This window comes from Lepidochelys olivacea (assembly GCF_965140295.1).
Source record: "Lepidochelys olivacea isolate rLepOli2 genome assembly, chromosome: 1".
Lineage (NCBI taxonomy): Eukaryota > Metazoa > Chordata > Testudines > Cheloniidae > Lepidochelys > Lepidochelys olivacea.
Window position 1 is genome coordinate 351,142,571 of NC_140411.1, and position 10,325 is coordinate 351,152,895.

General features: G+C 45.4%; 1 protein-coding gene across 1 annotated transcript in view; it reads left to right on the forward strand.

The window, feature by feature from the left end:
* The window catches only part of LOC311525193 (uncharacterized protein), a gene marked incomplete at its 3' end in the record, with an annotated part of 47,193 nt that extends 40,622 nt beyond the window's left edge, over positions 1-6,571 (forward strand). Inside the window, exon 3 of the mRNA XM_084637098.1 lies at positions 6,322-6,571. Coding sequence (XP_084493224.1) covers positions 6,322-6,571 — 250 coding nt within the window. The remainder of the gene's footprint in view (positions 1-6,321) is intronic.
* Between the last annotated feature and the right edge of the window lie 3,754 nt (positions 6,572-10,325).

Consider the following 10,325-nt stretch of genomic DNA (forward strand, 5'->3'; position numbering starts at 1 on the left):
AGGTCAGTGGGGATGTGGGAATCACAAGCAGGAGAGCGCGAAGGGGGAGGGCTCCTGCCTTATTCTAAGAAAGCAGGACAAACAGCAAGTTATCTCAAGTGCCTATACACAAATGCAAGAAGCCTGGGAAACAAGCAGGGAGAACTGGAAGTCCTGGCACAGTCAAGAAATTAGGATGTGATTGGAATAACAGAGACTTGGTGGGATAACTCACATGACTGGAGTACTGTCATGGATGGATATAAACTGTTCAGGAAGGACAGGCAGGGCAGAAAAGGTGGGGGAGTTGCATTGTATGTAAGGGAAGAGTATGACTGCTCAGAGCTCTGATATGAAACTGCAGAAAAACCTGAGAGTCTCTGGATTATGTTTAGAAGTGTGAGCAACAAGGGTGATGTCGTGGTGGGAGTCTGCTATAGACCACCGGATCAGGGGGATGAGGAGGATGTGGCTTTCTTCCAGCAACTGATGGAAGTTACTATATCACAGGCCCTGGTTCTCATGGGAGACTTCAATCACCCTGATATCTGCTGGAAGAGCGATACAGCGGTGCACAGACAATCCAGGATGTTTTTGGAAAGTGTAGGGGACACTTTCCTGGTGCAAGTGGTGGAGGCAGCAACGAGGGGCAGAGCTCTTCTTGACCTGCTGCTCACAAACCGGGAAGAATTAGTAAGGGAAGCAAAAGTGGATGGGAACCTGGGAGGCAGTGATCATGAGATGGTCGAGTTCAGGATCCTGAAACAAGGAAGAAAGGAGAGCAGCAGAATACAGACACTGGATTTCAGAAAAGCAGACTTTGACAACCTCAGGGAACTGATGGGCAGGATCCCCTGGGAGAATAACATGAGGGGGAAAGGAGTCCAGGAGAGCTGGCTGTATTTTAAAGAATCCTTAATGAGGTTACAGGGACAAACCATCCTGATGTGTAGAAAGAATAATAAATATGGCAGGTGACCAGCTTAGCTTAACAGTGAAATCCTTGCTGATCTTAAACACAAAAAAGCAGCTTACAAGAAGTGGAAGATTGGACAAATGACCAGGGAAGAGTATAAAAATATTGCTCGGGCATGCAGGAGTGAAATCAGGAGGGCCAAATCACACCTGGAGTTGCAGCTAGCAAGAGATGTTAAGAGTAACAAGAAGGGTTTCTTCAGGTATGTTAGCAACAAGAAGAAAGTCAAGGAAAGTGTGGGCCCCTTACTGAAAGAGGGAGGCAACCTAGTGACAGAGGATGTGGAAAAAGCTAATGTACTCAATGCTTTTTTTGCCTCTGTCTTCACGAATGAGGTCGGCTCCCAGACTGCTGAACTGGCAGCACAGCATGGGCAGGAGGTGACCAGCCCTCTGTGGAGAAAGAAGTGGTTTGGGACTACTTAGAAAAGCTGGACGAGCACAAGTCCATGGGGCTGGATGCGCTGCGTCCGAGAGCGCTAAAGGAGTTGGCGGATGTGATTGCAGAGCCATTGGCCATTATCTTTGAAAACTCCTGGCAATCGGGGGAGGTCCCAGACGACTGGAAAAAGGCTAATATAGTGCCCATCTTTGAAAAAGGGAAGAAGGAGGATCCAGGGAACTACGGGCCAGTCAGCCTCACCTCAGTCCCTGGAAAAATCCTGGAGCAGGTCCTCAAGGAATCAATTCTGAAGCACTTAGAGGAGAGGAAAGTGATCAGGAACAGTCAGCATGGATTCACCAAGGGCAAGTCATGCCTGACTAATCTAATTGCCTTCTTTGACGAGATAACTGGCTCTGTGGATGAGGGGAAAGCAGTGGACATGTTGTTCCTTGACTTTAGCAAAGCTTTTGACATGGTCTCCCACAGTATTTTTGCCACTAAGTTGAAGAAGTATGGGTTGGATGAATGGACTTTAAGGTGGATAGAAAGCTGGTTAGATTGTCGGGCTCAACAATTAGTGATCAATGGCTCCATGTCTAGTTGGCAGCCGGTATCAAGTGGAGTGCCCCAAGGGTCGGTTCTCAGGCCGGTTTTGTTCAATATCTTCATTAATGATCTGGAGGATGGTGTGGATTGCACCCTCAGCAAGTTTGCAGAGAACACTAAACTAGGAGGAGAGGTTGATATGCTGGAGGGTAGGGATAGGATACAGAGGGACCTTGACAAATTAGAGGATTGGGCCAAAAGAAATTTGATGAGGTTCAACAATGACAAGTGCAGAATCCTGCACTTAGGATGGAAGATTCCTATGCACCGCTACAGACTAGGGACCGAATGGCTCGGCAGCAGTTCTGCAGAAAAGGACCGAGGGGTTACAGTGGACGAGAAGCTGGATATGAGTCAACAGTGTGCCCTTGTTGCCAAGAAGGCCAATGGCATTTGGGGATGTATAAGTAGGGGCATTGCCAGCAGATCGAGGGACGTGATCGTTCCCCTCTATTCGACATTGGTGAGGCCTCATCTGGAGTACTGTGTCCAGTTTTGGGCCCCACACTACAAGAAGGATGTGGAAAATTGGAAAGCGTCCAGCGGAGGGCAACAAAAATGATTAGGGGACTGGAACACATGAGTTATGAGGAAAGGCTGAGGGAACTGGGGATGTTTAGTCTGCGGAAGAGAAGAATGAGGGGGGATTTGGTAGCTGCTTTTAACTACCTGAAAGGGGGTTCCAGAGAGGATGGCTCTAGACTGTTCTCAGTGGTAGCAGATGACAGAACGAGGAGTAATGGTGTCAAGTTGCAGTGGGGGAGGTGTAGGTTGGATATTAGGAAAAACTTTTTCACTAGAAGGGTGGTGAAACACTGGAATGGGTTACCTAGGGAGGTGGTGGAATCTGCTTCCTTAGAAGTTTTTAAGGTCAGGCTTGACAAAGCCGTGGCTGGGATGGTTTAGTTGGGGATTGGTCCTGCTTTGAGCAGGGGGTTGGACTCGATGACCTCCTGAGGTCCCTTCCAATCCTGATATTCTATGATTCTATGATTCATCCCCTTTCCAGGAAAGGCTTGAGAATAATCTACCAACCAGATAGGTAACCAAGGTAAGCACAGACCAGACCCTTGGGTTTTTAGGACACTAAAAACCGATCAGATTCTTAAAAAAACAGAACTTTATTATAAAGAAAAAAAAAACGTAAAAGAAGCACCTTTGTAAAATCATAATGGAAGATAATTTTACAGGGTACTAAGATTTAAAACATAGAGGATTCCCCTCTAGGCCAAACTTCAAAGTTACAAAAAACAGGTATAAACCTCCCTCTTAGCACAGGGAAAACTCACAATCTAAAACAAAAGATAAACTAACGCATTCTCTTGCTATACTTACAATTTGTAATCTTAGAGGCTTATTTCAGGTATGGTTTTAGGGGAGGCGTTTTTTTCCTGCCTGGTCCCTCTCTTTGTCCCTAGAGAACAACAATGAAGCACACAACAATAAACCTCCCCCCACAGATTTGAAAGGATATTCTTCTCTTATTGGTCCTTTTGGTCAGATGCCAACCAGGTTATTTGAGCTTCTGAACCCCTTACAGGTAAAGGATGGATTTTATGCTACCCTTTAACTGTATGGTTATGACATTTCACACATGCAAAGGGTTGTATTCTTAGAATATTAATAAATTATTGTTTGGATTAGACACCTCTGCATTGAATAACAGAGTCACTTTAAAAAAAATGGAGGCCAAGGTCTCTCGTGTCATTCCCATAATCAGGTCATGATCTAAAGTCACACAATCTGGTGCTATTTAATTTTCATTCAAATGTAATTTTGCATGTGGTATTTTGTGAAACATTTTTATTGGAAAATGCAGGTGCTCTCTTGGTGTAAATCAGCACAGTTGCTTCAACTTCAAAGAGGTTCAAGGCCTTAAAATCAAAGAGGTTCTGCCCTCTTCCCTGGATATGGAACCCACCCTTGGGGATATCTTTTACATTCTAAACAACATTCTGGTTCAGGCAGGAAATGTTTTCTGCTACATGCCCTATGGCTGGTCAGATGTTATGTCAAATCTCATCGCACAGCCATCTCCTCCTTCACCAAGAATGAGTTATTTTCATTTTTCTTTGGCTTCTTGCGGGGCTCAGTCAGCTGCATTGTCTTACAAGACCTCAGTTTCTTCCCTGCTCATGGATGGAGAGATGGTTTCTGATGGAGTACAGATTCCAAGACTTAACTCAAACCATATCTATAAAAGAGCACTGCTTCCTTTCACTCACCATCATCCCTACTTTGACCCATGAGCAAATCTGTCCTAGGCAGCCCTTTATGACAGCATGAGTGACCCAAGTGGAAGTCCAATGTTAGGTAAATTTTTACTCACCATAGGGTAAGATTCACCCTTGGGCAGATGGCCATCACAAAGGCCCATGCTCCACTTAGGTCCCTAATAAGATCCAGTTTGAAAGTTTAAAGTGGGACTAAAATTGTTCATAGGGCATTTTACTATATCCCTGCCAACGGGTGAATTTCAGATTTAAGGTCCTGACGGGAAACCTGCTGGAGGAAATGGAATGGCTCCCACTGACTTCAAAGGGAATTGGATCTGATCCGCTTGGGATGCACATGGTGAAAATGCACAAAAATGGCTCCCTCATGCCTAGCAGGTTTACAGTGAACGACCCAATGCCCCTGGCCACGACCAATATGAATTGAAAGGACCAAACTGGATTCCTTTAATCAGAGCCTGTTGTGCTACTGATGTGGCTCAGAATCACCTTGACATTCATTCTCACTGCAGCCACAAAAAAGGCAGTGGAATGACACGAGGAACGCAGTTGGCCCTTAGAATTTTAAGATGAAAGAAAGATGAAGAGTGCAACGTGCATGTCACGCCCTCTGAGGCTGAGATTAGCCCACTGATCACAAACCCTGAGGAAAATAGCTCCATCCAAAAAGGATTTAGAAAGGTAATCAAGTTTGTTTGGTAACTAATTAGGACCTCCTTCAGAAAGATTCTCCAGGAAGTCCTAGGAACTGTATAAAAGCGCTCACGACTCAAGGCTCTTCTAATCACTTCTCCAGACTTCATGGTGAACTTGGTAGGTCCAATTTGACTCAATCGCTTTCAAACTCTAGAGATGTGACAGTAGGGGCTATTTACATTGAAGCCTCAACCTTGCTTTTACTCACTGTGATTTTTTATGAGGGATCAGAGTGTTCTTCCACAATTATCTTGTGTAGTTATTTAGTTGCAGGAACTGGTGGATTCATGATCTGAAGCTAAAGGAGGGACTTTGCAACATATACAATTGGGAAACATATTTCCTATTAACTGGAAAAAGAATTAGGGCATTTAAATCTTTTCAGTAACTTCAGAAAATCACTTAACCATATTTCACTTATCTGGATTATGAATACATTTTCCCAGGTTAGTACAGAAAGGGCCAGTCCAGTGGTCTTCTACTTTATTCTGAAGCAGCTGTTATGCCTCACTATTGGAGACAGGAGAATGGATTAAGCTGACAAGTGGTGAGATCCAATCTAGCAATTCCTACATTCTTCTGAGCAGAAATACCCATTGAAGGTGCTTCTCCTCAGATGGTGTAATTTAGTGTCGCTCCATGAAAGTCAGTGGACCTGAACCCATTTTACCCCAGCTGAGGAGCTTCTCCTTAGTGATTTCTATGGAGAAAAGTAAAGTTTCTGTTTATTCATCAGCAAGTATTGATGACTCCCAAGTTTTGGAAAACCAAAGAGCCACTCTCTGATACTGGACTCAACTTGTTTGCATGCAGAGGTTAAATCCTCAAATGAAAGGAAGTGATTACTGTGATCCCAGCCATGTTCTCTTTGAGAAATGTCTAAAATGGATCCAGAATCACAGGTGTCCATCATGGAAACAGTGACACTTATTCCAGTCAGTGTTTTTCAGAAAATGTTATTAATAGGAGCTCATGGGGCCAGCTAGGAGGGAAGTTTAGTGCAAGTGGAGAAGAAGTGTAGAAAGAGAAAATAGGAACAAATACATGGCCACACACATAGAGACTAAGCCTACTCCCCCCATCTCTCTCGGGCCCCAGGCAGACCTCACTACAATTGTAACTGAGCTTTGAAGCCTTTCTTCCACCAGCCCTTGTACCTTCTCTTTACTCTAGTCCCTGGTGTGTGTTACAGGTTTACCTCCTTCCCAGAAAGATGACTTTCTCAAGCCTGTGCTATCCAGAATGCGGGGTGGCCTGGCCCTGTCCAGTCACTGGTAGCTGCAATGAGCCATGAATTAGGCAGTGCCCTGACCCCAAAATGGTGATCAGACCCTCACTAGTTGTCATGACCCTTCCAGGACCAATTCTTAGCAATTCCCCTCAGCACAGTGGAGTGGGAGCCGTAGGAGCACCTGTGGTCGGAGCCGGTTTCAGGGGCTCATTCAGTTCGGGGGGATTGTACAGCCATGGAGGCCATTATGTAGGATTGTATGGTTTAGGGGGGTTATATGGTTATGGTGGCCATTACGGATATGGGGGATTACTGGGCCATGGGGGATACTGTGGTTACCTGGGTCTTTATGGTTACAGGGGATTATGGGGATATGGGGGATATGGCCGTAGGTATCTTGGTGGATATTGTACAATGCTAAACCTAGCAGGAACATCTGTGGAAGAAGGAAGAACCAGGAAATGAACAGCAAGATACAGATTCACCCCTGACCTTTTGGGCATGGCTTTCAGAAGTGCTGTGCAAACAGGGCTCCAGTTGAACTCAATGGGAGCTGTGTGTGCTCAGCACCTTGGTCTGATAGCCCTGCTGCATTTCTAACGTTACGCTTTAGGAGTCTTTCTGCCAAGGCTTCCCCAGCCATGTGCTGATTCTCTTATTTACATGTGGACTCATTCTGAATTACACGCAGGCTGTTTACACTGACCCTGCAGTGTGAAGGAAATAGGGGCCTTAAGATGGATAGCAGTTACATTTAGTATTAGTTTAAGTCCCTTTAAAGGGGAAAAAGAGACCTTGCTGTCAAGGAGAATTAGGCCCAACATGTTCTATCCTTTCCATCAATAGGTACCTTTAGCACCTCACTTTGACCTTTGCTACGGCCGACGTATAGGGAGAAGTTGTATAATTCTCTGCTTTTATTTTGTTTTGTCTCACTTCCCACCAACTGGGGTAAAACAAGGAACTTGCAGTGGTTGCAAAGGGGACTTGTTTGTCAACCTCTGCAGCTGCAACGAAGCAAACAGAACATCTTGTCTGAAATACACCCCACTGAGGTCTGCAATGGGTCGTGGCCCTTCTTGAAACTCTGGAAATACATTCTTTCTGCTCTGCAGTATTTCTCCCTGTAACTGTGTACTGCCAATTGCATTTGCATTAAAACCTCTGCTGCAGCATAATGTCGGTCTCTGGTTCTCCTTGTTCCGCCCTCCTCGCTTAAAAATCGCATGGGACAAAATTCTTCCCTGTGGAGCTAGTAGCACCAGGCACTTCTCCAGTTGCAATTTTCGAAGCCCTGGAGTGACAGGAGAATCCAGCCCTGGGAGTGGTTGATAGCATTCTGCAGGCCCTGAGTACCAGGGTGCAGTTCCTCCTTGCATTACCTGTTTTAGCAAAGAGTTTTTTCCTGGGAATACTTAGACCGATTTTCACTTCAAGAATGTAAGTTTTTTCTTTGGTTTCAAGAAGACTAACCATATGGTTCATGGTGAGCATCTGGGTGAGTCATTGAAGGAATGGACCCAGGTTTTTGTAAGTGTCACCTGACCTCAGTGGGTCACATCTCAGAATGCCAGATTCAGGACAAACTGCTGAGGAATATGGCAGACTCACCCCACGTTGGTGGTTATTCTAACAATAGATACCAAGCTAGTAACAAAAGTAATGGGTTGGATGACAGAAACCCCCATGGGGCTGCCAACTGATGTGCCAAGACTACTTCTGCCCCTGCTTTCTTGCCCTGGCAGCTTGGGACTCCAGAGACTTGCCTGGCTTGAGCCAGACCCGCTAGCCTGCTGCAAACCCAGACCCAGGTCTGAACCACATCTCCTAACAGCTGTAGGCTTAAACTGAAAGCAGCTTAAGAAGTGTTCCTTTCTTTAACACTCAGATGTCCAACTCCCAGTAGGGTCCAAACCCCAAATAAATCCGTTTTACCCTGTATAAAGCTTATACAGGGTAAACTCATAAATTGTACGCCCTCTATAACACTGATAGAGAGATATGCACAGCTGTTTGCTCCCCCAGGTATTAATACATACTCTGGGTTAATAAGTAAAAAGTGATTTTATTAAATACAGAAAGTAGGATTTAAGTGGTTCCAAGTAATAGCAGATAGAACAAAGTGAATTACCAAGTACAATAAAATAAAACCCGCAAGTCTATGCCTAATACAGTAAGAAAACTGAATACAGATAAAACCTCACACTCAGAGGAGTTCCAGTAAGCTTCCTTTTACAGACCTGTCTCCTTCTAGTCTGGGTCCAGCAATCGCTCACACCCCCTGTGGTTATGGTCCTTTGTTCCAGTTTCTTTCAGGTATCCTTGGGGGTGGAGAGGCTATCTCTTGAGCCAACTGAAGACAAAATGGAGGGGTCTGCAAGGGGTTTAAATAGAATTTCTCTTGTGGGTGGAGACCTCCTCCCTCCCCTGTGTAGAATTCCAGCTACAAGATGGAGTTTGGGAGTCACATGGGCAAGTCACATGTCCATGCATGACTCAAAACTTACAGGTAGCAGCCATGGTTCACATGCTACCTTGAATGTTCTCAGGTAGACTTCTTATGTGGATTGAAGCCTTCCAAGATCCATTGTCCATTAAGTGCTTCTTGATTGGGCACTTAACTTGCACATTTCTTTCTCAAGAAGCTGACCAAATGCCTTACTAAGGCTATTTAAAACTAAACAAGTATACAGCCAATATTCATAACTTTGAATACAACAATGACACATGAATACAAATAGGATGAATATCTTCAGTAGTTCATAACCTTTACTTAGATATGTTACATGGCATATGTAGCATAAAATATATTTCAGTTATGTCATATATACATTCATAAGCATATTTCCATAAAGTCTTATGGGGTGCACCATCACACTGTCTTATCACAGTGGTTAACAAGAAGTCAAAAATGCAGTCTTCTTAGTCATTCCAGCTCTTATTTCACCACCCCGACACTTTACGATGACTAGTTATTAAAAACCAATTTCATCGTATAGAGGGTTCTACTAATCCTAAGAGATCAGCCACATAGCCAGGCCAATATATAATTCAGATCTAACACATTTCCCTGCCAATGGGAGATGCAGAGTTGGTGCTGGGGGCGGGGGCAGCATACAGAGTCCCCTCCCCCTCCTCCCAGGGGCTGCAGGAGGGTCCTGCAGGAGGGTCCAGGGACATGCTGGCTGCTTTAAAGGGAGCCTGCCTTAAACCCGCTGCGCCACCTACTGGGAGCTGCCTGAGGTAAGCCCAGTCGAAGCCCGCACCCCTTATGCCCCCTGCACCCCTGCCTCAGCCCAGAGCCCCCTCCTGCACCCAAAGCCCCTACCCAACCCAGAGCCCCCTCCTGCACACAAACTCCCTTCCAGAGCCTGCACCCCACACCCCCTCCTGCACCCCAACCCCCTGCCCCAGGCTTAGCCCAGAGCCCCCTTCCACACTCCAATCCCCTCGGCCCCAGCCCAGAGCCCGCACCCACTCCCACACTCCAACCTGCTATCCCAGCCCAGTGAAAGTGAGTGACAGTAGGGGAAAGCAAGTGATGGAGTGGGGAGGGGGGATGGAATGAGCGGAGTGGGGCCTTGGAAAAGGGGCAGGGGTGGAGCAATGCTGTTTGGGTTTGTATGACTGGACAGTTGACAACCCTATCTGGAGCCCTCTGACCAAACCAAACCCCATTTCCAGCACTACTGCCCCCCTCCCTAGTGCTAAGGATGAATGTTTAAACCAATGTATCTCTGGCATGTCATCCGAGAGCATTTTGAATAATAAATTCTCCAACAGAGACTCTGCGGAAACTTAATTATGGAGTCAGCAGCCATCTCTGAATAATTCTCCTTTTTCCAGGACATTCTTCTCTTCTCCTCTGATGGGATGTCCAGTGACATGTAGCACGTAGCATCCATCTCGAAAGCCATCTTTTATGGCAACCTACTGTGCAGGGGGAGGTTTAAATTCAACTAAGTCAGCTCCTTAACATGAGCTTTGAACTTACTTTGCAATGGTGGAGTGGTCGGGTATTGGGGCGGAAATAGTTCAGCCTCATATTGAGATTTTTTTATTTCATTGCACCAATATAACTCAATGAAATTAATCTTCTTCTCATTCTTTGCCCTGATGTGTTCATCAACTGGTCAGCAGCAATCTCCACTCCTTGCTCAAATGACATGACCAAAAGTTGATTTCACAAGTATGTTGCAAACACACGTTTTCTTTTCTT